Below are 24,915 nucleotides of genomic sequence, written 5' to 3' on the forward strand. Positions count from 1 at the left end.
GGTCATGAATAATGATCCTCTTCAGATGTAGGTGTTGCAAGGAAGAAGGGACACAGTGTAGGTGTTGTGTATATTGCGTGACTCATTCTGGATTTGGTAAGAAGTGTCGATAACTGCCCACCCAGACTTGAGGTGAGAATTGCTTCAATACTGAAGTCTTGCCGAGGAGGAGGAAGTACTCTCCGCCTCTTTCTTCACATCCGGCACAAAGAAATGCATCTCTCTTTGAAAGTGTAAGCAACAACCAATGTTTTTTGAGTGGGGCAACATACAGCCAAGTTCCAGGCACACTGAAGAATTGCACTATATAGATATTGTTGGTTTCTGCTTCCCATTTTTCCCTTTGCTGCATCCTGTTGCATGACTGATACCAGGTGTCAGTTGAGGTAGAAGGAAGCCTAATAGAACTAATATCTGAATCCAATTTTATGACAATGTGTGATAATTCCAAAATGCAATACGATGTGCCCTAACTTACCAGGTTTACCAGGCTGCTGATATACAAAGGGATTATGGTACAATTTTGGGCTACAGTAACAGCTTTTATTTGATATTGTTCTGTAGTCAGAGAGATTAGCTATTAACTAAGAAACCTGTGTCAGACCAATTACGTGTACCAGGGATTAAGCGAGTTTTTCTCTCTTGGGGGAAAAAGCACCTTGACACTTCAAGCTGGGATGTCAAAGCACAGGTGACTGTGTTAAGAAGTAGCTTTTCTAAAATGTCATCAAACAGAATAAAAGAAGTTGCAAAGATAAGACATAGCATTTAAAAAAATAAATGCAAAATGAATTCTAGTGAATGTTGGTGTATTCAGTTGACCTCTATAAATTCTTCCACACAACTTTATAATGTTTCTGAAACATTTTTTTAAATGTGTTCTGATTTGTACTTGTGATGGAATATGCATGACAGCAACTCAACATGCCAAAATAAACCCAGTAAAAAACATAAACTTGTGTTAGCTCAGCCATGTACCCCCAAATATGTGAATTTGTCCTTCTTGGGGCATGATGGGTTGTGCATGCTGGCTGTTGTTCTCAGACTATTGTTGCTAACAGGTTTCTCTCTTTCCAGGTTATTCTTGTGTTAACTACATTTCAGATACCTCTGGTAATCATGAGTTTCGGGCAGTCTAAGCTCTACAGAAGGTGAGAGCATTGTGTGGTGAATGTCTATGAACTGAAATGCACATTGTAATGAAGCCAAGAGCTTGCTGCCGATTCCTATATATGAGGATTTGTGAGCAGCCTCACATTGCCTTTGTACAGTGGTTAGGTACAGGGCTTCTAAACTAGTGACAGATCGCCCTCTTTACAAAGCCAGTGATGAACAGCAGGTTGAATAAGTGGGCAGTGCTGCATCCTAAGGTCTATCCTGTCTTGGGAGAGTCCAACTTTCTGACATGTAAAGAGGCAAAAGCTGACCAAAAGCCCAGCAGCAATCAACTGAGGGATTTGCTGGTTTAACAATAAGTCATATACAGTACTAAGTGGTGTATTCTGTGTCAGAAGCAGTTATCTCTGCCTTTTAAACAATGGATATGCTACTTTATTACAGTATCTAGCTTCCCTTAAGGGACTGTAAGTAAGCCATCCCCCTTCTGCCTGCCTGTTGGAAATCCTACAGGAGTAAGCTCCTTACTGACTGCTGCTACTGGTGTCAAGAAGCTTGAGAGAGTTTGAAGAGCTCACCTCTCTTATCTTTCCCCATGCTTCCTGTTGGGATAGAGCTTGTGTGAACTACAATACAAACTGCACTTTCTTTAGGTGTGGTTCCTTGCCAGACAGAAGCCAGACAGATCTTTCCTTCCTTGTTTCTTTGGTGTGGCTGATCTTCTCTTTTTCAGCGGCTGGAGAAAATCAGTTGCACCACAGATAGCAAGTCTTAAGAGCAATTCCCTTTGGCTAGGAGTAGCATCTGCTAAGAGTGGTGCCACCCCTTTCCCCAGGCGCAGCTGAGAAGTTCAGGTACTCCCCAAATTTTGCTGCCCATTTCAACAGCTGGAATAGGCTTACAAGTGACCCTGCTTAAGAATGGCTCACATATGCAAAGTGTGACAAATTTAAAATATAAACTCCCATGATCCCTAGCTTACAGGACCAGTGGTCGGGGAAGATGGGAATTGTATTCCAAAACATCTGGAAGGCTGAAGTTTGGGGATACCTGCGCTAGAGCAAACCCAGTTCTCAGCCTTTGTTATTAGTTTAGAAAATGTTTAGGCACTCTTTGCCACGTACAGGTCTCTCTCGAAGCTTCTGAAAGTGTAGGGATAACATGGCTGGGTAGAGTTAGTCTTGCAAGAGGCCAAGATTTCTTATGGGAGTCTTGGCTGGTTACATGTGGAACTCGCAGGGTTAGTTTGTACATTACGGCTACTATATAGGAGCTTCACACTGAAAAAGTCCCTCCCTTGGAATATTTACCTGGCCCTGCCTTTGTTTTCTTGTAGATGCCAGGCGAAGTCCATCCTGCCCTCTTGGGTGTTTCCCAGAACATGATTACTTTCACTAGTGTTTCCTCCTTTTAGACTGAATGCTCTTTTGTGGATCTTTAGTAACTGGCTGTCGATAAACAAGCAACTTTCTCTGCTGAGGGGCTTCCCTTTAATAAACGATCACCACTAGCACCTCCATTGATTCCCTGGCTTTGAAGTTGGAAGTGCTTTACGTCACTACCTCAGACGTGTTCCTGTTTAACTCTCTTAAAAGTTGCCAGAGAGCTGTAAGCATGGGCAGTTAGCCCTGGCAAGATGCTCTACAAACCAAAGTTCAACGAGGAAGTGCAGGTTTCCATTTTGAGTTGTATTAAAACATTCAATATAAAGTGAATAGGGAAAGTAATTTGTTGTTGTTGTTTAGTCGTTTAGTCTTGTCCGACTCTTCGTGACCCCATGGACCATAGCAAGCCAGGCACTCCTGTCTTCCACTGCCTCCCGCAGTTTGGTCAAACTCATGTTTGTAGCTTTGAGAACACTGTCCAACCATCTCGTCCTCTGTCGTCCCCTTCTCCTAGTGCCCTCCATCTTTCCCAACAAAAGGGTCTTTTCCAGGGAGTCTTCTCTTCTCATGAGGTGGCCAAAGTATTGGAGCCTCAGCTTCAGGATCTGTCATTTTTTTTGGTGTGCTCTGTTGCTTTAAGAAGCCTCCAAAAACAAATGGCTGCATCTGCAAAACTATCCTGTACTGAGGAGCTTTTATACTTACAATGTCTGTTTTTGTTTCTGTTTGCACCGTAGTGAAGACTATGGGAAAACTTTTGTAGACATTACGGATCTCATTAACAACACTTTCATCCGGACAGAATTTGGAATGGCCATTGGACCAGAAAATTCAGGGAAGGTAGGATGTGGGCGTTGTTCCTATTTCTCCAGCTGCTTAACAAGTTTACAGTATTGCGCAATATACCCTAGTTGTCCATATCATATTATATCTCTGGAATACAGATTTCTGCCACAAATTCTCTACTTACCTACCTATCTACCCTACTCTCCACTGACTTGCTATATGACCTTGAGAAATCGCATCCTGCTTGATGCTTCCTGGTTGTATGTTGGAGCCATTACCTGCTTTTTCCAGATTACCAGATTGTAGATTAAATCAAACTGTTGCAGTACCTACGCAATCACACAGTGTTCTAGACATGGTTGTGTGATTTTCACAAAGTCCCGTCCTCAGAGCAGCTCAGTTTCCTTGGCAGAACATTATGTAGTGCACTGTACAAAGTTTGATCCTAAAGCAGGTTGCATAGGACATATTTCTAATAGTCAAATGAGTGGTGGTGGTGGTTTATAGGGTTTCTACTACTTTTTCTGGATTCGTTAGTTTGCTGCCAAGAAGTAATGTTTACACCAACATTATTGGTTTTATTCAGGTCATCACTGTTTCCTATGGTCTTTATGGGTATGGTTTATTCCCACATGACTTCCAGATGGATGTGAGAAAAGATGTTACATCCTTTTAGATTGTCTTAAAAAAATTAATGGAGTTCAGCTAAGCACTCATATCCTAGTGAAGCAGGCCCTTTGCATTAATTTGCACAGCAGACTTGCACAAGGAACATAAGCACAAGAAACACTAAGGGTTAGTGAGGATTTCAGTTCTCCCACACAGCTGGGATTTTTATTCTGGTTTTTGTCAACTTCAAAACTGCACTGTTTCAAATAGCTTCAGGTGACTTCTTTATTTGTGATAAACTAGAAGCACAGATATGTTGAGAAGGGACACTGATCTTTATTTTTCTGACTAGGTGATACTGACAGGGGACAGACCTAGACCATACCATACCGGAAGAATATTTCGATCATCTGATTTTGCTAAGAACTTCCAGTTGACAGATATTCCTTTCCATCCTTCAACTCAAATAATTTATCACCCTCAGAATTCTGATCTGCTGTTGGCCCTCAGTATTGAGGTAAGGATTTGGGAAGAATAGAGCTGTTGGTTCACTTACTCACTGGTAATTTAGGCATTGATTCTAGGCTCCAAGAAGCCATTTAGCGCTCCTCCAGACATCCTTTTTATTATGTGTTCATGATTATTTGGTCTTATGGTGGTATTGGGGCTGTTATACCTGATCCCACTTTCAATACTGTTTAAGCCTGAAAAAGTTCTAGAGCGGGAATACTGTTTCATTTCCCCCCCTTTTCTCCCCCCCTTTTTTTCTTTAAAGCCTACTGCTTCATTTTCAGCCAGTGCTTATCCCATAATGTCCTGTTGAAATCCCTGTAACCTTTTATACCACAAATGTTCTGCTTTATTTTTTGTTTTGCTTTTATTGCACTATAGTGCAAGAGTTCTGCTCCAAACAGCAATAATGCCGTAACACTGGGGAAGCATTGCAGAACAACTAATAAAGTGGAATGATGGATGGCCCAGTATCAGTCCGTCACTAACACACTGTTATTGCATCAGTGACAGGTTGCAGAATTCACCCACAAAAAAGCTCCAGTCTGGAGAGGCTCTTAATGTATGTTTGGGTGGGTGGGCAGGAGGGTTTGGCTCTTGAGTGACCCCTTGTGGTAATAATTGGCAGCATCATAGTTTCTGTCTCATCAATACAGCAGTTGTATGGTCATATTTACTGCTTTGCCCTAAGTGCTGTGTTACATAATGAAAGTGTGGGGTATATTTTAAATGAAACTCATTGCATTGGCTGCATAAAGTTCTTTTCTAACATGACTATGAGGTTCTGTATATAGGTGAATCAAGCTTCTTTAAGAGATGCAGTCTGACTCAGTGGCAGAACTGAAGTACGGAATCCTCAGCTGGTCAAGAAACTGTGTCCAGACTGTTATTGCCTTATTTTGTGTTTCTGACCCCAATTCAAAGTGTTGATAATGAACTCTAAAGTCCTAAATGATTTGACACTAGGATGTTTAAAAGATTGTCCTCTCCCATATGAGCTTTCCTGCCCTTAAAATCTTTTATGGAGGTTCTCTTCCATGTCTAACCAACATCTGAGTTGTACACACTTGACTGTACACAACTGAGCCTTCTTTGTGGGCTCACCAACACTTCAGTTACTCTCTCAGGGGGAGTCACATCTTGTCCCTTCTCTGATGGTGTTCCACTGCTGTTCAAGGATGTAATTTCTGGCAAAAAAAATGGTCTACTAAGTTGCTAATCTTATTCTCTGTGATCTGTTAGCTGACGGGTTTTCCCTGCTGCCTCTTTTCTCTGCCTTACTGATTATTTTACATTTTATTTTTTAATATGTTGGTTGGATTGTAAACCACCTTGAGCATTTTGAATGGAAATCTGGGCTAAAATATTTTTTAATGAATATTTTTAGCCCAGACTTGAAAATGCTAAGCAGATGATGTCTAATCCTTTCTTAATGTTTTCAGGGCAGCCTATGGGTATCTAAGACCTTTGGTGAGAAATGGAAAGAAATACACAAAGATGTTTGCCTGGCCAAATGGTGAGCAGCTGAAAAACAAACATGTTCCCCAGGGAGAGTTAGTAGTTTAATGTTCTCTTGATTACACGAGAGCTGGTTGCTTGCAAAAACAGAAAGATAACTCTCTTCGGGATGAAATTCTCTTGGTCCCTAATAGCCTTTCTTGTGGTCATGTTTGTACTGTATGCTTTTTGGGGGAGGAAAGTTGCTGTAATGCCTTCTGCATACACTGATGTTTGCACTACTTGAACACTTTGCATATGCAGGAAGAGCTCCATATAAAGGTGCAACTTGATACTGTGTGTTAAATTTTTCAGCTTTTGGTCATTTTCACCTTCAGGGTACCAGGGCTGTTTGGATTGTAGATCCAATAGCTTGGCAGTAGAGAACCTGCCTTCTGAACAGGGGGTCCCAGATTTCATCCCTGACTTTCCCAGTTAAATGGCTCTCTGTTACCAGTTGCTAAGTTAGCTAGCTTCTTTGCTCTCAGGACTTTGCTCTCAGTGTCCTTCCCCTTGACTTTTTCCAGGGGCTCTGGCCTGACCATCTTCTTCACCACATTCCTGAATGGCTCTTGTAGTAAGTATTCCCAAATACAACAAGTAATAATGATGCGTGTTAGTTGTTTTACAACTCACTTACTGACAGTCCATTTCTGAAGATGGCTTCAAGTGCTGGTTCTCACTCTTTTTAAACAGCTTGGGAACACAGTGTGCAAAGGACCCCACTTCTCACACTGCTCAAATTCACCAGAGGAGAGGCCCTAATCTCAGCTGAATGGCTTTAATTGGTTATTTTTACTGATTCTTCTGATGGTGCTGCTCGAATTTTGGTTTATGTTAGGTTATTTTGAGTTTTACTGTATTTTGATACTATGTTTTATTATTATTATTATTATTATTATTATTATTATTATGATTATGATGATGATGATGATGATGATGATGATGATGATGAGCCATCCTTGGAGTTTTGCTAAACCAAAGAGCCAGCACCTCAAATGGACCTAGCATGGCCCTGCTTTAGAGAATAAGGTCTTTGAGGCTTTCTTTTCATTTGTTCTACAGCACCTTTCATGCATTACATGAAGAGGGCACCCCATGTTGAAGCAGTTGCAGAGTCCGGCCCTTAAGGCCTGCCCCCTACATGTTTGACCATGGATGCCTGCAAAAGAGTAGCCTATGCAATTAGACTTTTATTTTGCAGATTTCCAAGCTCATTGACATTACAGGGACATTGTGTGTGTGGGGGGGAGGGTTAGGGATGGGGAACTACAGGCTTATGGGGCAGGGGCAGTGGTGTGGCCTTGCAACCCCATCAATGGATGAAGTCTCTTTGCTGTGTGTATTTCATGAAGAGGGCTTCTCTATCCCTCTAATCGGGGCAATGTTCATATACTTCCTCTTTCACAAGAAGCTGATCTTGGGTTACTTGAGCTGAAAAGGACCAAAGACTTTGGGAAGACATTCAAGACTATAGGAAGCAAAATATACTCCTTTGGCCTTGGAGGACGCTTCCTCTTTGCATCTGTGATGACAGAAAAGGTAGGAAATTCACTGTTCTCCTTTTCTATTTCCATATGCCCCAGGAGGTTAGTTTACAGTGGGGGTTTCCCCCCTATGATAGATAGCAAAGGAACCAGTGTTTGAAGAATGTTGACGTATATTAGTTCATTTTTAATGCAAGTGGCTTTTTCTAGTCTGAGGGCCATTTTCATCCTTGGCCAACCCTCCAGCTGTAAAAGTGGCCAGAAGTGGATGACTGATCAGGCACCCAGGCCAAGGTTTAGCACCACTGATTTTCCAATTTAAAACTTTGGGCAAGATTCATGTAATCAGCCCTGTCAGCAGAAACCCTGTGCAAGAACTTGCGCGACGGAGCTTCTTTCCTTCCACCCCCTGTGGCCCCCAAAATTTGCTTGGTGGGATGTCAGGATAAACCGCCAAACAGTCCAGGGATGGCAGCCTGGGATGCCTGTACAGATGGAACGACTGGAAGAGCTTGATGTTAAATTCCACCCAGTGTTTTTACTCCTTAATAAAGATAACAGTTTATCTTGATCAGGCATCCCCAAACTTCGAGCCTCCAGATGTTTTGGAATACAATTCCCATCTTCCCTGACCACTGGTCCTGCTAGCTAGGAGTCATGGGAGTTGTAGGCCAAAACATCTGGAGGACCACAGTTTGGGGATGCCTGATCTTTATCAACACAGTGAGGAAGTGCCCCTACAGCTCCCATCCTACATATATTGTATCAGGTCAATAAATAAGGGAGTTATTGCAGGGGATTACTTATTTCATATACTATCAAGACTATGTAGTGTGAATTTCTGGTATCCGTCATGGAATAACCTCCTATATAAACACCAATAGTATCTAGGATGTGGTAGTAATTAAACAACACTATCATTGCCTTCACTAGGGCAATACAAGGCGAATCCATGTGTCACTGGATCATGGAGAAACCTGGAACATGGCACAACTCCCTTCAGTTGGACAAGAGCAGTTTTACTCTATCTTGGCAGCTAATGATGACATGGTGTTCATGCATGTAGATGAGCCTGGAGGTGAGAGAAGGGAGCTGGGTGTGGTGTGAAAAAGATCTGAATTTCAACAGGCATTTGATGTGGGTTGCAAAACTTCATTTGGTTCATGAAGAGAATCAGCTCTTAAAATGTGAAGATGAACAGTATAGCATATAGGCACCTAAGGTTAATTCTTGAAATAACATATATGCGCTCATAATGGTAAAGCATTTGAATCATATCCTTGGTGAAGAGACTGCCAGAAAATCCTTGGATCATCCCTTAGTTGTAGTTGCGTTCACACACTTGAGATCCTGCTGTTCTCACTTTTGTTGTGTGAAGAACCCTGTGGCCCTATTCATTTGTTTCATATGGTCCTCATTTAGTTCCCAATCCAGTTTATTGTAATAGTTTTAGGCAGCTTTGAAATTGACATAAGCATAGGTCTACCAGCTTTCTAGGGACCCAGGTGGCGCTGTGGTTAAACCACTGAGCCTAGGGCTTGCTGATCAGAAGGTCGGCGGTTCGAATCCCTGCGACGGGGTGAGCTCCCGTTGCTTGGTCCCAGCTCCTGCCAACCTAGCAGTTCGAAAGCACGTCAAAGTGCAAGTAGATAAATAGGTATCGCTCCAGCGGGAAGGTAAACAGCGTTTCCATGTGCTGCTCTGGTTTGCCAGAAGCGGCTTTGTCATGCTGGCCACATGACCTGGAAGCTATACACCGGCTCCCTCGGCCAATAATGCGAGATGAGCGCGCAACCCCAGAGTCGGTCACGACTGGACCTAATGGTCAGGGGTCCCTTTACCCTTTACCTTTACCAGCTTTCTAGGCCTGGTAATCTCAAATTAACGGTGATGTTGATAATACTGAGGTGAGAGCCCCGTTCCTTAGGGACTCTTTGGAAGACCCCCACCCCCTGCAACCTGTTGTTTTTCTTGCAGATACTGGGTATGGCACAATTTACACATCTGATGACCAAGGAATCATATATTCGAAGTCCCTAGAAAGGCATCTCTATACCACCACAGGGGGAGAGACGGACTTCACCAATGTGACCTCCTTGCGAGGCATCTACATCACTAGTGTGCTCTCAGAGGGTCAGTACTCACTTTCTGCATGGCGTCATGGGGACTGATGGATCCTAGATTGGCTGTAATTGAAGTGAGGAATCTGTTAGGAAAGTAGCTGAAACTTTTCAGTGAGATGGAATTGAGGCATTTCTGGAAATTCACAGACCCATTTGGGAGATCCATAATGCTTATGTTTGCTAATTTGTTTGAAATATCTTGTTTTGAAGCTAGGTTTTCTCTTAGGTGTTTTGACTAAAGGAAACAATCATCTTACTTTCTGAGTTTGTCGAGGACAAGTTCACTTGTCCTGCAGTACTGGTTTCAATTCTGCTTTTATGAAGTTAATAGGAATAATCAATATTGATCTGTTCCTGTGCTTACTATGTCTGTTAATACCCCATCCTGTAAAGCAGGGATGGTGGAGCTGTGGCTCTTCATATAGTCAGTTCTTATCATTCCCAGCAAGCATGGTCAAGAGACAGGAATGATGGGAGTCGTAGTCCAGCAACATCTGGAGAGCCGCAGGTTTCCCATGTGTACTAGAGAGTTACTTAGTTTCAGACTCTCTTTAGACAGTCTGAGTGAAGGAAACCAAACTCATATGTTAAACTGTGTTGTAAGACTGACACTTCCTATAGATGGCAATCAGGAGTGTCTTTCTTGAAGCAGAAAAAAATGACACATCTGTACAGGGACCGGAGCTTGTGTTTGAAATATCTGTTTGAAATATCTGTGAATACTGGAAAGGTTGTCTCTGAAATAGTGGCTGATGACCTGACATTTAATTCAGCTGGTGTGCTGCAGGAGCCAACCCAATGAGTTTCAACAGTGTAGTGGGGGACTAGGATTGCAGTCTTACCAAGGCAGTCTTACCAAGGCAAGATGTCTTGCCTTTTTCAATGCTTGGAATGTTGCTACATGACAAGAGAATAAAAGAAAGCATCCATTTTAAAAAATTATAGCAGGTGGCATTCAACCTTTGCACCCCATTAGGGAAAGCATTTTCACGTGTGCCACAGGGCTCTTCCTCCCCCCCCATCAGCACTTACCCCCCACCTTCCCCAAATATAATATAATCCAGAGCATTGGGGAAACCCATGGAACAGATTTAGGGGGCATATAGGAGGAGGAGAGGGGAATAATGTTCCATTTCAAAATAAAAATCCTTGCACTGATAGAATGAGAGACTTAGCGCTGCATTGGGTTTTACTCAGAGAGTAAGTACGTTGAACAGAATTTATTGCGCAAATACTTACATTTTCTCCTCTCAATCAGATAATTCCATTCAATCGGTGATTACCTTTGATCAAGGAGGGGAGTGGGTGCACTTGAGGAAACCTGAAAATGCCAAATGTGACTCAACTGCCAAAAATAAGGAAAAGGTTTGTATATTTATATATTGGCTGAAACTGAATGTAGGATAATATTCTCAGGCCAAGTTATAGTTCTAAGTTACTTGTTTGGAAGTTGGTTCTACTGAAAACTATGCTTCCAAGTAAACTGAGTGCATGGCTCAAGGGCAAGATTAGGGTGTGCAAAATCATAGTTAGAGACCAAATTTACAGGTCTTGAAATAGCATTACACATATTAAAGTTGCTGTAGCCTTTGAAAACGTTCATTAGGAAATTGGCTTACGATTAGTTGTATTATCTCATGCTGCCGTGGTTAGTGCATTTAACTTGCAACAAAGATATTTATAGGGATGTTTTGCAAGAGGAGTGGAATGCTCAACAACTTTCTGTAGTGAGCTGGGCCCAAACTATGCAACAGAAAACAGTTTGTAATTCAGCCTGATTTAAAACAACAACAACAACAGAAGGGAACAGGCTTACGTGTGGAAGAAGCTGCCTTGGGCCATGTGCTATTCAAAACACAGTGTGTCTGCTAATAAAATTTGGAAGCTTGGGTTCAGTTAGCCTTGGATTTGCACCAGTTAAGGTTCTCCTTTGTGGCAATTCTGTTGAAATTCAAGCACTTTTGGTTGTTTTGCTTTTAATAAGACCAAATATGTTAATGCTTCTCCATTTTGCCTCCTTTTCTTATTGGGGTTGTCTTACATTTACAGTGCAGCCTTCACATCCATGCATCCTACAGCATCTCCCAGAAGCTGAATGTACCAATGGCTCCTCTGTCTGAACCCAATGCTGTTGGAATTGTCATTGCTCACGGTAATGAATTATCCTTATGCACATATAATACGATATAAGATAATTGGCAAAGGATGAGGCTTTATTGGGATTGTTTACTGGTTTCTGTATTTTACAGATCTGTTTTTCCCCTCCTTCTTCCGGTAAGGGTGGGTGAACTTAGGAATGAATACAAGTGGTGGACCTTAATGAGAGAACTGTAGTGTACTCATATCCATTGTATTGGCAATGGCCTTGTTTTGCAGGAAGTGTTGGGGATGCCATTTCAATAATAAACCCAGATGTTTACATTTCGGATGATGGCGGCTATAGCTGGGCACGGATGCTTGAAGGACCCCATCACTATGCCATCTTGGATTCTGGGGGCATCATTGTGGCCGTTGAGCAAACAGATCATCCTATCAATGTGATTAAGTATGCAGGAACTTAATTTTGTTAATACTTCTGTGGTGGGAGGACATGAGAAGTTCAGTGCCCGTTTCCTCACCATTACGTAACCTGGAACTATCCCTATAGAACAGTGTTACTTAAACTTGGGGGCCCAGCTGTTGTTGGACTACAACTCCCATCAACCCTAGCTAGTAGGACCAGTGGCAAGGGATGCTGGGAGTTGTAGTCCAACAACAGCTGGGGACCCAAGTCTATGAAACACTGCTGTAGAATGATGTAAAGGAAGAAGCTGGGTTGCTCTCAATTTAGAACGTTTGAAAGGAATGAGGCTTTCCTAACCACAAAGCTATTGCTTGAGAGGAGTGATTTCAGAAGAACCACTAATTTCTATCCCTATTGTCATTTTTAAAACAAGCTCTCATTCTGAACAGGCGGACATAAATATGCTTGGAATTCCAGCTAGGATAAAAGCGACAGACAGAAGAGAGATTATGTACTCCTTGCCCCCATCCACTTCTCCATTACAAATCACCTTTTCCTGGCACCCATTTGCAAAGAAGTCAGAGTCATATAATTGTAGACTTGGAAGGCACGCCAGAAGCCATCTAGTCCAACCCCATACAATACAGGAATCACAGTTAAAGCATCTCTGACAGATGACCCTCCAGCCTCTCTTTTGAAACCTCCAATCGAGAAGAGTCCACCACTTTCCGAGGGAATTGTAGCTCTTAACAACAGGAATTTCTTCCTAAAGTTTAGTCAGAATCTCATTTCTTGTAGTTTGAATCCATTGTTTAGGTCCTAAGGCCCTCTGAAGCAGGAGAAAAAAAGCTTGTTTCCTCTTCCATGTGACAGCCCTTCAGATATTCAAACACGGCTATCATGCCACCTCTTAGTCTCCTCTTTTCCAAGTTAAACACACCCAACTCCCTAGAGCATTCCTCATAAGGCTTGGTTTCCAGCCCCTTGATCATCTTGGTCTCCCTCCTCTGAACACATTCCAGCTTGTCAATATCCTTCTTAAATTGTGGTGTCCAGAAACGGACACAGTACAGTGGAACCCAAGGTTCTGATATGCAAAGTGGCAAGTTAGTCACCTGTCTTGAATCCCCAGTATTTGAGAGTGGCTGCCAAAAGCTTCATGAGGATTTCTGTCAGTCTAAATTAACCAGTGATAATGCCAAACCTCCATTCCTAATCTTATCTGTTTCAGGTTCTCCACAGATGAAGGACAGTGCTGGCACAACTATGTTTTCAGTAAGGATCCTATGACATTTACTGGCCTGGCATCAGAGCCAGGAGCAAAATCGATGAATGTTAGCATCTGGGGATTTACAGAGAGCTTCCTGTCTCGCCAGTGGATCTCGTATACTATTGACTTTAATGATCTTCTCAACAGGGAGTGTGAGTAATCTCTTCCTTTATAACAAATAAGAATGTTAGCCAGCTGCTTGTCTTCAAATTGTCTTGACTGTATCTGTGAATTTAAAAAATGTGATGCAACTAGAGTAGGGGGTCAGCAAACTTTTTCAGCAGGGGGCCGGTCCACTGTCCCTCAGACCTTGGGGGGGGGCAGACTATATTATTTAGGTGGGAAATGAACGAATTCCTATGCCCCACAAATAACAACACAAATAAATAAAAGCACACATTCTATTCATGTTAAACACGCTGATTCCCGGACGTCCGTGGGCCAGATTTAGAAGGCGCTCCTCTCTCTTCCTTTTCCTTACCTTTAATTGGCAGCAGAGGAAGGAGAGAGGTTTCCTCCCTTCCCCCTCTTTTTGTTCTGTGGCAGTGGGTAACAGCATGGTGGGGCATGGGGAACCATGTGATATGTCCTGTCCCCCACAAAGGCTGCCGCACTTGAGAAAGCTACAGGGCAGCTCCTATTAATTCCAGAGAGTACCTGCCCCAGTTCTGTGGCTGATTGCACCACAGAATTCTATAGAAAATCCCACAGAATTTTAGTAGTTTTTGGCTATTGCAGGAATCTGGTCATTATTCCCTCCTTAGGTATGGAGAAGGACTACACAAAGTGGTTGGCTCACTCCAGCAATCCCAATGACCCTGCAGATGGCTGCATATTGGGCTACAAGGAGGAATACCTGCGCCTCCGCAAGTCATCTTTCTGTCAGAATGGCCGAGACTACGTTGTGACCAAGCAACCATCTGTCTGCACTTGCACTTTAGGTGACTTCCTCTGGTATGTTTGGAGAGTTCCTCCCATAATCTCTTTTCCATGGTTGTGTTTTTGCTGTTCTGAAATGGCCTGACCACACTCCCACCCCGCCAGCCCTTTGAGCTTCTCTGAAATATTAATCAGAGCTTTAATCAGCACAACCAGCATGATTAGTGGGAGCTGCAGCCCAGCAACATGTGGAGGGCCACAGGTTCCACATTCCTGATGTATGTAGAATTCTGGTTTTATGACTCTATAAGTGTGAGGTTTTTCAAGGAGGCAGTAAAGTGATTAAACATTTATTAAATACGGTGAAACTGAAGGGTTCTCCGAAAAAATGCCACATTTTGCAACCCAGATTCCAAACTACAACTCCCAGGATTCTTTAGGGGAAGTCATGCCCTTTAAATGTATGGTGTGCACACAGCTTTAGACCATTAGAAGTTCCTACCGAGATGTCCTGTGGTTCAGGGTCTTAAGCAGATGTTGCCTGCATGTTCATTCTTTTCCTTGTAGTCTCAGGCTGGGAACTTGATCGTGAAAATAAGCTGCAACTCAATGGCTTCTCATTTAAGCCGCTAGGTTTTGCAGTAAATAGTCACGTCTGATGTCCGGCTTTGCTTGTGTTTGCTGCTTGTGTGGCAATGCCCGCGGTCTCCCCGGAAGAAATAAAGACACAGGACACAATGCTTAAGGTTAATGGGTCGAATAGGCCACAACTTTATTGATTACGGAAGAAGAGAGGTATTGGCATAGGCATTGGGATCTAACCGACTATATCTGACTCCAGCCCGCTCTGCTGGCAGTCTGTGAAGGGTTAACCACCGTTGGATGGGTCCTGCGATGCACATCAACTAGGTACCCATCCTGGGGCCCCCATTTCGGGGCGTGCCCTCAGGCCCTCACCTTCCACGGCTTCGGACTTGGCAACGCCCCTTGGACTCCTTAAGGGAGTACCCTTCCGCATTTTGGGGAGGTGCTGGCAACAACCTCCCCACCACATCTGGACCTTCAAGAGATATCCCAATGCCTACCGCCAATCGGGCCCGGAGAGGGCTCGCCGCCAATACCTCTACTTCCGCAACCAATACCTAATAGCTACCAAGACATCAGTAAGCCAAATGTCATTGCCAACATCTGAAAGGTGTACGCCATCAGTGTGGTAGAAGCGTTCCTCTCGGAAGGTTATAGCGGGGTGTGGTATCACGAATCCATTCAAGGCCAGGACCTTTTTGGCCACTGCCAGATCCAAAAACTTCCTTGCTTTGTTCACGGCGGCAGGAGAAGAACAATCGCGCCAAATGCGCCTCTCGAGCAGCGACGACCAACAGATGGTCACGGTTGGGCAAGCAGCCAACAGTTCGTCAAAGTCCCGAAATATATTCCACTTTAAATCTTGGCCTTTCCGATAAGCCAGATCGTTCTCGCCAAGTTGCACAACCATGATGTCGGGGGAACCACACGAGGCAATCTTAGCCATTACAGCCGGTAGGAATTCGGACCAGCGCATACCCCGTCTAGTAATCCAAGTGACTTTGAGACAGGGAGGCAACCCAAGATTGGGACCGAGGTTATGTCTGCAAGCACGTGCCCGAGCCCAATGCATTATGCTATGGCCCACCATCCAGATCTTTATAAGCCGTCCTGAAAGCGAAGTAAGGGAAACATAAGCGTTGCTGCCATGTGTAGTAGGAGGGCGCTACTTAGCGGGACGGAGGTATCCCTTGTATGCTTTGGACCTCCACCGGCCCATATCTTTAATCCTTTCTGCCGACAACCCCATGTGCACTGCCGTAGTGGCGGCCCCGATACGGAAGGAATGGGCTGCAAACTCAGAGGGGGGTAGTCCACAAGATGAAATTGCCCGGCGCATAACACGGGTGAACTGGTGGCGTGTTAAAGGGGAACCATTTTCATGAATCAAAAATGGGCCAGGCGAAGGGGGCCTTAGATGAAGGAAACGCCTGGTGTCCTTTACTGGGCAAGGACCAATGTGGCCCGTAGCGGGTAACCGCATTGAGGTGCCCTTCCCCTGCTGATCAGTCTTAGATTGGCGAATGCAAACCACCAATTCGGTGCTGGATAGAGACACGTCTGATAGTAAAATGCCCCTCCTGAATTTTTTGGATGGGCCCTCGCAAACCACTTCGCCCACCCTGAGGGCCCCGAAGAAGGCAATAGAGAAGGCTGCAGAGAACAGTCTCGCCTCATATTTGGACCAGCAAAGGTCCCTGAGAAGTTTATGAATTTTACTCAAGATATCAAAGGTTATTGGTTTACGACAATCCTGGCGCGGAGGCTGAAGCCTGCGCCAACCCTCTAGAGCCTTCCGGATTAGGAAATCTGCACAGGGGTCAAACGAATAGCTGGCCTTACTAAAGAAGGAAATAGCGGCGGTTTGAATTTGAAGGGTCCTAGGGGCCCTGCCCAATCGCCTTAGGTTTGCCAAATACATCAGGACCTCTTGCCTACTGGGGGGAAGGTTAGGACCAGCCCCCAGAATTTTCGACCTATAGTTACTGAAATCGGACCAAGCTTTCTTATAGGTGTTAAGAGTGGAGGGGGCTACCGACGCCAATACTCCCTCTAAGACATCTCGTTCCCAAGATTCCAAAGGTGTTCTGGGAAAGCCTCCGGCAACTCCTGAGCCTCTGGCGCTAGAGAGCGGAAGCGGTCCATCTGGAAACGAGATAAAGCGTCCGCAATATCGTTATTGACACCTGGTACGAATTTGGATGAAAAGTAAATGTTTGATTTTAAGCATAGAAGGACGAAGGCACGCAGCAAGGCCGTAACCCTAGACGATCGGGAGGATTGTCTGGAAAGGACGCCAACGACAGCCTGGTTATCAGTCCAAAAGCATACACGGTGGTTCTTGAACTCCTCCGCCCATAAGTGAACTGCTACGACAATGGGAAAAAATTCTAAAAAGGTTAGATCGCGGGTAATAGGCTTATTCTGCCACTCGGTTGGCCACCGTTGCGCACACCACCGGCCACGAAAATAAACGCCAAACCCGCGGGAGCCGGCGGCATCGGACTGTACCTGGAAATCGACCCGAAGCCTCAAATCATCTTGCCAAAGTGACACCCCGTTAAAATTTTCGAGAAATTCCAGCCAAACCTCCATGTCAGATTTTACCCCCTTGTTGAGGCGCACCCTATGGTGAGGTTTTTTGAGGCCTGCCGATAATCTGGCCAATCTGGCGCAGAATGGGCGCCCAGGAGATACAACCCGACAGGCAAAGTTAAGATGGCCCAGGAGTGACTGGATCTGCTTAAGGGTCACTTTCCTAAGGGGTATTAACTCTGAAATAGTCTGCTTTAAAGCTGCCAGCTTCTCTTTCGGTAGCCGTGAAGTCTGAGCTACCGTGTTTCCCCTTTTTTAAGACGTAGTCAGAAAGTAAGCCATGGCAGCATTTTTTAGCATTAGTGAGATCTAAGACACCCCCCGAAAATAAGACATACCTCCATGCGAGACCGCCGAGCGCCCCAGCCAGCCAGAGGGGCCTGGAACCGGCTGCTGTTGCTGCAGAGAACGCATGGAGCGCCCTGCAGCGCCTGGCCTCTTCTTTTCTTTTCTTTTTTTTGGGCTGCCCGAGGCCTGCCGCCCCGCCACCGGAACCGGCGGTTGCAGAGCGGAGCGCTCCGAAGCAGCGAGCGCTCGGAGCGCCCTGCAGCGCCTGGCTTCTTCTTTTGCGGGGGGGGGGCTGCCCGAGGCCTGCCGCCCCGCCGCCGTAACCGGCGGCTGCAGAGCGGAGCGCTCCGAAGCGCCGAGCGCTCGGAGCGCCCTGCAGCGCCTGGCCTCTTCTTTTTTTTGGGGGGAGGAGCTGCCCGAGGCCTGCCGCCCCGGCTGCAGAGCGGAGCACTCCGAAGCGCCGAGCGCTCGGAGCGCCCTGCAGCGCCTGGCCTCTTCTCTTTTTGTTTGGCTGCCCGAGGCCGGCGGCTGCAGAGCGGAGCGCTCGGAGCGCCCTGCAGCGCCTGGCCTCTTCTTTTGGGGGGAGAGCTGCCCGAGGCCTGCACCCCGCCACCGGAAGCGGCGACTGCAGGGCGGAGCGCTCCGAAGCGCCGAGCGCTCGGAGCGCCCTGCAGCGCCTGGCCCCTTCTTTTGGGGGGAGAGCTGCCCGAGGCCTGCCCCCCGCCGCCGGAAGCGGCAGCTGCAGAGCGGAGCGCTCCGAAGCGCCGAGCGCTCGGAGCGCCCTGCAGCGCCTGGCCCCTTCTTTTGGGGGGAGAGCTGCCTGAGGCCTGCCCCCCGCCGCCGGAAGCGGCGGCTGCAGAGCGGAGTGCTCCGAAGCGCCGAGCGCTCGGAGCGCCCTGCAGCGCCTGGCCTCTTCTTTTGGGGGGAGAGCTGCCCGAGGCCTGCCCCCCGCCGCCGGAACCGGCGGTCTGCAGCGCCGAGCGCCCGGAGCGCCCAGCAATGCTGGGCGGAGCGCCGAGCCAGCAGCCTGCCGCCTCGGTGCCGCGCAGAGCGCCCAGCAGCACCACGAACCAGTGGCCTGGCCCCTCCGAGGAGGCCTTAAGGTACCGTACAAGACATCCCCTGAAAATAAGACACCGTGCTCTTTTTTGAGTAAAAAAAGTTATAAGACGGTGTCTTAAAAAAGGGGAAACACGGTACAGTGTCCAGTTCGATTCCCAGGTAAGTTATAGTAGACACCGGTCCCTCCGTCTTTCCAGCGGCCAGGGGTACTCCTAAGTATTCAGTTAAGGCGGAAAAGGCTTCTAGAAGGTAAGCACAATCATTATTATTAGCCCCTCCACAAAAAAGGAAGTCATCCAGGTAGTGTGTGACACCCACTAAACCTGTTCTAAAACGAAGGGCCCAATCCAAGAAGGTACTGAAGGACTCAAATGCGGAACATGCCACGGAGCAGCCCATGGGCATGGCCTTGTCCACAAAGTACGACCCTTCAAATTTAAAACCCAGCCATTTGAAATCGTGAGGATGTACCGGCAGAAGGCGGAAGGCCGACTCGATATCACATTTGGCCATAAGGGCGCCCCTGCCAAACCGCCTAATAAGTTTGACTGCCTGATCGAAAGAGGCATACTTGACGGTGCACAGCTCCGGAGGGATACCATCATTGACCGAGAAACCCTTTGGGTGAGACAGGTTGTGAATGAGTCTAAATTCCCCGGGGTTCTTTTTTGGGACAATGCCTAACGGTGAAATATGCAAGTTTGGAATGGGTGGTGCGGCGAATGGGCCGGCGACCCTCCCTGCGGTAACCTCCTTAGATATCTTCTTCCTGGCGACCTCAGGCATTTCTGTTACAGATTTTTGATTAGGTGGTTCGCCCGACAGTGGGGGGATAGCAACAGGTATTCTGAAACCTGTAGAAAAGCCTTCCCATAGATATTTTGCTGCTGTGTTATTTGGGTAATGGTGAAGCAAAGATTTAAGGGGGTCTAGTTTAATCGGGGAGTAAGCCAAAGCCAAGGACCGATTAGTAGCGGTTACCCATTGTGCCCTGGCCGGCTGCTGAACCGCCCCTTGACCCCTGCTGAAAGTTACCCCGCTTCCCTCGAAAGGACTGCCTTCCTTTGAAACAGGCCGTGGCTGGGTGTGAACCCTGACATTTGTCACACTCATGGCTATATTTACAATACGTCCTGCCACAGGTGCCTTTGTTAAATTCCCAGCACACAAGGCGGCGGGTTGATTTTTTATATTCCGTCTTTGCAGATCGAAATGTGTCCGGTTGCCTCTTTTCGATGTATGGGCCCACGTGCTCGCCCCAGAAGTTTTGGTCCCTTAAGTCCCACCTGGTACTGGACAGCAAGGAGGCGTTCCTACGGAAGTCCTCGTCATAAAGTAGTGCGGGACCTTCCCCGGCTAGGGCGTAAGCTTTCCTGACATGGGCCATATAAGCCAGGAGGTGCATCGCCCTCTTTGGGTAGCAAGCCACAATGGTGCCCATATAAATTTGGAAACCATCCAACCAATTTTCGAAGGTCCGCTCGGCCCTAGGCTCCCGGTATTTACGCTTACCGTAACTACTCCTCTTTTCCCCTTTACCCTTTAATTTAGCTGGGGGGAGAAGAGTAAATATGTCCACATAGTCACCGTTAAGGATTCTGTTCCGCTTTTTGTTAGACAGGTGATTACCCAAAATGAAATCCGAAGACACGAATGTGGATTTCTTGATCTCTGGTACTAATGCGCCATCCCTCCATTCCAGTGTACCATTGAAGGTCTTACGGTGGGAATTTGCGCGCCTCTCATGCGCCCAAATGGGCAAGCCCACGAGTTCCTCACCCTCGCCCCAATAGCCCTCTAAGGTGAGATCTTCATCGTCCGAACTGGAAGAATTACCTGAGTCGTCATTGGGATCTGTGTGCTTGGTCTTCTTGGTTTTCTTCTTGCTGGTCGTCTGTGGTGCTTCCTTCCCCGCCCTGTCTGACTGCCCAGTGTTATTTCCTGAATCCGCAGGTTGCGCGTGCTCATGATTCTCGCCATCGGAGGTGGTGTTTGAAGACAGGCTCCTTGACCTAGATTGGGAACCCTGCGAAAGATTGCGCAGACAAGTAGGGGTACCAAGGGAAAACAAGGAAACAGGATTATTACTGCTAGGCGTGGATGGCCCGGTGCCCGCAGAGCCGGATGAGGTTGTAGGCGCAGTGGAAGCCGATTGGGATCTGGTTCCAATGCGGCCCGCCCCGGCTGTGGTACCGGAAGCAGAAGTACCGGGGCGCGCCTCGTCTTCTCTTGGCGTGTCTGCCACAAAATCCTGCGATTGCTCACCAGGGTGCTCGACGATCGAGGCCACCGGCCTTGATACCTGCTGAAAGAAGCTCTGAATACCAGAAAATAAGTTAGCCACGGCTTCCGGAGGGATGGAGATGGCATTGACCATAGGAGCACTGGGGGCAGTGTTAGCGTTGGTGGCACGCCTTTTGCTAGGCGCGGCTGCAGGCTGGGACTGTTTCCGCTTTGGAGCCATCGCACCTAGTCGGGGTGTGGACCAAATTAACAATGGGAGCGAAAGAAGTTACAACTTAAAACCAGGGGCTGCCTGGAAAGCTACAACGATTGAAAAGGAACGGCTTGTAATGCGCAAGGCTAGAAAGTGCCCCCCAGGTGAAGCGCAGGGAACAGGAGCTCACCCTGTTGCAGGGACTCGAACCGCCGACCTCCTGATCAGCAAGCCCTGGGCTCTGCAGTTTAACCCGCAGAGCCACCTGGGTCCAATAAAAAGAACCCCAATGAAGTGATCAATACAGCGAAAATTCCGTCTTAATGAACTGATATAGATGCAGCAAGGGGTATGACTCCTGAAAAAAGGCCCCCAGGGAAACTTAGACCAGTCAGGCAATTAGGAGACCTGAAGAATTAAGACACGTAATGCTGGTTCCTAAAAGAGTAATGGCAGCTTGTAAGTCACTTAGCTGCGTGGATACCTAAATTAAACCGCTTCACAGGCACTAATGGAGTAACACAGGCGACTCCTATGCAGGTAAGGAAAGAACCAGTATGTCAACGAGAGCCTTTCTAACCAAATTGTTAAAACCGTATTATCTAGTTAACCAATAAAAAACCTTATTATGCGTCTTAAAAGTCCGAGTAAATACAGCTACACGGTCTAATGCACTAACTCAGGAGGAGCGGAAAGCCCTGCCCATACATGCAGCGTAGCGGCGTAACACTGTGCAATTACCCAGGTGGACTAATTAAGCAACCAGTTCAACAATTTCAACAGCAGGTAAGAACAAATGCAGCAGGCTGAATAATTCCCTAATATGATGCAAGCAAACAACAAACCCCACAGTAGTGACAAATAGCGGCTGCCGATACGTAGAAGGCACGGGGCAACCCGGAAGAGCTCCGGAGCGATCTACCCAAGGGGCGGGGAGGTTAAAGTTGTGTGCGGGCCACCCCGGGATTGAGGCAATCCGTCCCTATTGCAAGCGGGTAAACAAGGGGGGGAGAATGAACGTGCTATGCGCTAAGCACCCACCCCCTAACGATTGCTTTGAGCGACACCGGAAGCCCCTCCACCCCTAGGCAAGCGGGCCAAGCAACTGTTGCTAGAGGCAACCCTTTCAAAAGTGGCCGCCCAGGAAAACCACGTGGCCGCGCTCAAAATGGCGATCGGGCCAGGCAACCACTGCAAATAGTGACCCACTCAAAATGGCCGCCTAATAGCGACCTGCACAAAATGGCCGCCGAGGAAGGGCACGTGGCCACACACAAGATGGCGGCCGCAGGTTAACTGCGCACCGTGCCGCTACAAAAGCACCCCCGGGACGTCCCCTGGGAAAGAAGGGCCCCAATACGTTACCGCGTTTTCTTCAACTTCCAAGCGCACTCCCTGCGCAACCAGGCTGGGCTGACCAAATGCCGAAAGGGAGCCGCAACACTGAAACGGCCGGTAGATGATAGCCGGGAGCTCGCAAGGGGGGGTCCGGCTCGCTGGAGAGGCCTCGCAGCCTCGCGATGACCCGCGCAGGGGAACTATCCCCGTTGGAGCGGCGCACGGGCTCGCGGCGCAGCTCAGGAAGGCTCAATAATGCACAGGGTCTGGTCGAGGGATAAGCGGCGAAGCGGCGCGAAGCGAGCGCTGGAAAAATAAGCTCCTGGTGGCTGCGTGGCAAGGGGTCCCCGGCGCGGCTTGAGCGGCTGGAGGCGACGCGGCGAAGCGGCGCGAAGGGGGGGGGCCGCAGGACGAAGAAGCGGCGAAGCGGCGCGATGGTGAGCGCTGGAAAATTAGCTCCCGGTGGCAAGGTCCCCGGCGCAGCTTGAGCGGCTGGAGGCGACACGGCGAGGCGGCACAATGGAGGCCGCGGGGCAACACAGCTCCGGCGTGGGTAGGAAGACCGGAAGAGGCGACGCTTGCGCAGGCAGGGGGGACCCCCAGGCGGCCCGAGGCCGAGTGCCGGAGCCGGCCGCGCGCCCGAGCGGCCCGGCAAGGGTAGCCTCGCTGTGTTCCTCGGAGAACCTAAAAAGAAAATGTGGCGTTTAAAAACACCGTTGAGTGATTTCAGCTGAGCGGGTAGCCTGCAGCGATCCCTGCAGCGAACCAAGAAAAGGTGAGGAGCGTTCGACGAAGAGGCTGAGCCCCTGCCGCGGTCTCGCCTATATAGGCGAGCCGGGCCCCTCGGCGCGCCCTGATTGGACGCGCCGGAGGCACGCCGCGGCAGGAGGACCAATGGGCTGGGGGGGAAATGCTACCCATTCCCCCCCTCGCGAGAAGACCGCGCGCCGCCCACAACCCCTCCTCCCTTTGAGCTGGGAAGAGGCTTTTTAAAAGGCCCTCATGATAACCTCTGTGGGGAGCATTCAGCTGCAGAACAAAGAACAACAAGAAGGGTGGAGTGTAATTTAAGAAGACGGAAAATAGGGAACAGAACTATGTTGCTGGTAGCTTGTTCTACTGGACTCTAGCATGTACTGGCTCATTCTGATGACCTGTTTAATTCATCCTGATTTGTTTGCACAGATAAAATGCTGCACAACATCAGCACCTCACACTTTCCAGTGCATTTCCCCATCCCTTTTTTTACCAGAAAAATCCCAGGGTGTTTTGGCAGGGTGGGGAGGTTGTAAGCAGGTATGTTGTGCAAGAGTGCCAAATTCACTTTAACTGTACAAACTGAATTTGCTGGTATATATGATTAATTCATACCTGAAAATAACGAGACTGAACATGGCCTTTGCATCCCTTAAACTTGCAGAGCCATAGTCCAGAGTACACAAATTACTGCAATAAATGTGTGTCTTGAACAGTGCTGGACTTAAACCTGAATGGCTTCTTTTTTAAACCACTCAAGGGGGCAATGTATGTGTGAACTGAGCATGCCATCAAAAAGAGCAAGGTGGGAATAAGCAGATATTTCCTCCACCACCACCTTATGAGATGGCCAAAGCACCTTGCTTTTCTCTTGAGATGTTGTGAAAACAAAAGCACCACACTCACAGCAACATGGACCTCATTTTGGTTTCCAGCTCGTCAGGACTTCCTGGAACACCCAAGCTTTAAGACACTGTTTTTAAAAGCTGAAATTTTGTGCACACTTGCAGCCATGGAAAGCTTTCGGTATGCTGGCTTCCATCCCAGCAGTGCTTCCTGGTATACCCATATGGCTCCTGACATCACATAGTTGTGTGGGTGTTCCAGGATGTTTTGTTGAAATGGAAGCCAGTGTAAGTTCTGCACTACTTCAAGCAAGCTCAATGGGGAAAAAGAGGGTTCCTTAGCCACCTCATATGGTTGAATAAGACAAGCAATGCACACACACACAAATTTCTACAAATGTAGCAGTGATGAAAGGTGCAGAAAATAGCTCCCCCGTTTGCAAAGGGGCAAATGGCCTTGCAAAATTGGAGGACAAGTTATAGCCTAGCACTGGTTTTTGAGTGCTGGGGAAATGGAGAGATCAATCTGGATTTCTCACAATAGATTTTGAGGCTGTACATAACCAGTAGTAACATTGATGTCAGTCTGGTTGTGGGGTTGTTTTAGAGCAGGCATGTCAAACCTGCGGCCCTCCAGATGTTTTGGACTACAATTCCCATCTTCCCCAACCACTGGTCCTGCTAGCTAGGGATCATGGGGGTTGTAGGCCAAAACATCTGGAGGGCCGCAGGTTTGACATGCCTGTTTTAGAGGGACCTAGAAGGAATCAGTACCCAATATCTCTATCTTCTTCTCCCACCTGCTGTTGCTTTTTGAATATTTAAAAAACATTTTCATTCACAG

General features: G+C 47.3%; 1 protein-coding gene across 2 annotated transcripts in view; it reads left to right on the plus strand.

Moving 5' to 3' along the window:
* The window catches only part of SORT1 (sortilin 1), a 58,975-nt gene that overhangs the window by 25,557 nt on the left and 8,503 nt on the right, over nt 1-24,915 (plus strand). The window contains exons 3-15 of one of the 2 annotated variants that reach the window (XM_035121786.3): nt 1,078-1,151; nt 3,239-3,341; nt 4,249-4,413; nt 5,849-5,922; nt 6,431-6,480; nt 7,315-7,445; nt 8,324-8,468; nt 9,368-9,523; nt 10,772-10,878; nt 11,563-11,665; nt 11,890-12,058; nt 13,248-13,438; nt 14,051-14,240. In XM_035121786.3, the coding sequence (XP_034977677.3) occupies nt 1,078-1,151; nt 3,239-3,341; nt 4,249-4,413; nt 5,849-5,922; nt 6,431-6,480; nt 7,315-7,445; nt 8,324-8,468; nt 9,368-9,523; nt 10,772-10,878; nt 11,563-11,665; nt 11,890-12,058; nt 13,248-13,438; nt 14,051-14,240 (1,658 nt within the window). The remainder of the gene's footprint in view (nt 1-1,077; nt 1,152-3,238; nt 3,342-4,248; nt 4,414-5,848; nt 5,923-6,430; nt 6,481-7,314; nt 7,446-8,323; nt 8,469-9,367; nt 9,524-10,771; nt 10,879-11,562; nt 11,666-11,889; nt 12,059-13,247; nt 13,439-14,050; nt 14,241-24,915) is intronic. The other variant, XM_035121787.3, reaches the window with a different exon arrangement.

This window comes from Zootoca vivipara, chromosome 7 (assembly GCF_965207765.1).
Source record: "Zootoca vivipara chromosome 7, rZooViv2.hap1.1, whole genome shotgun sequence".
Lineage (NCBI taxonomy): Eukaryota > Metazoa > Chordata > Lepidosauria > Squamata > Lacertidae > Zootoca > Zootoca vivipara.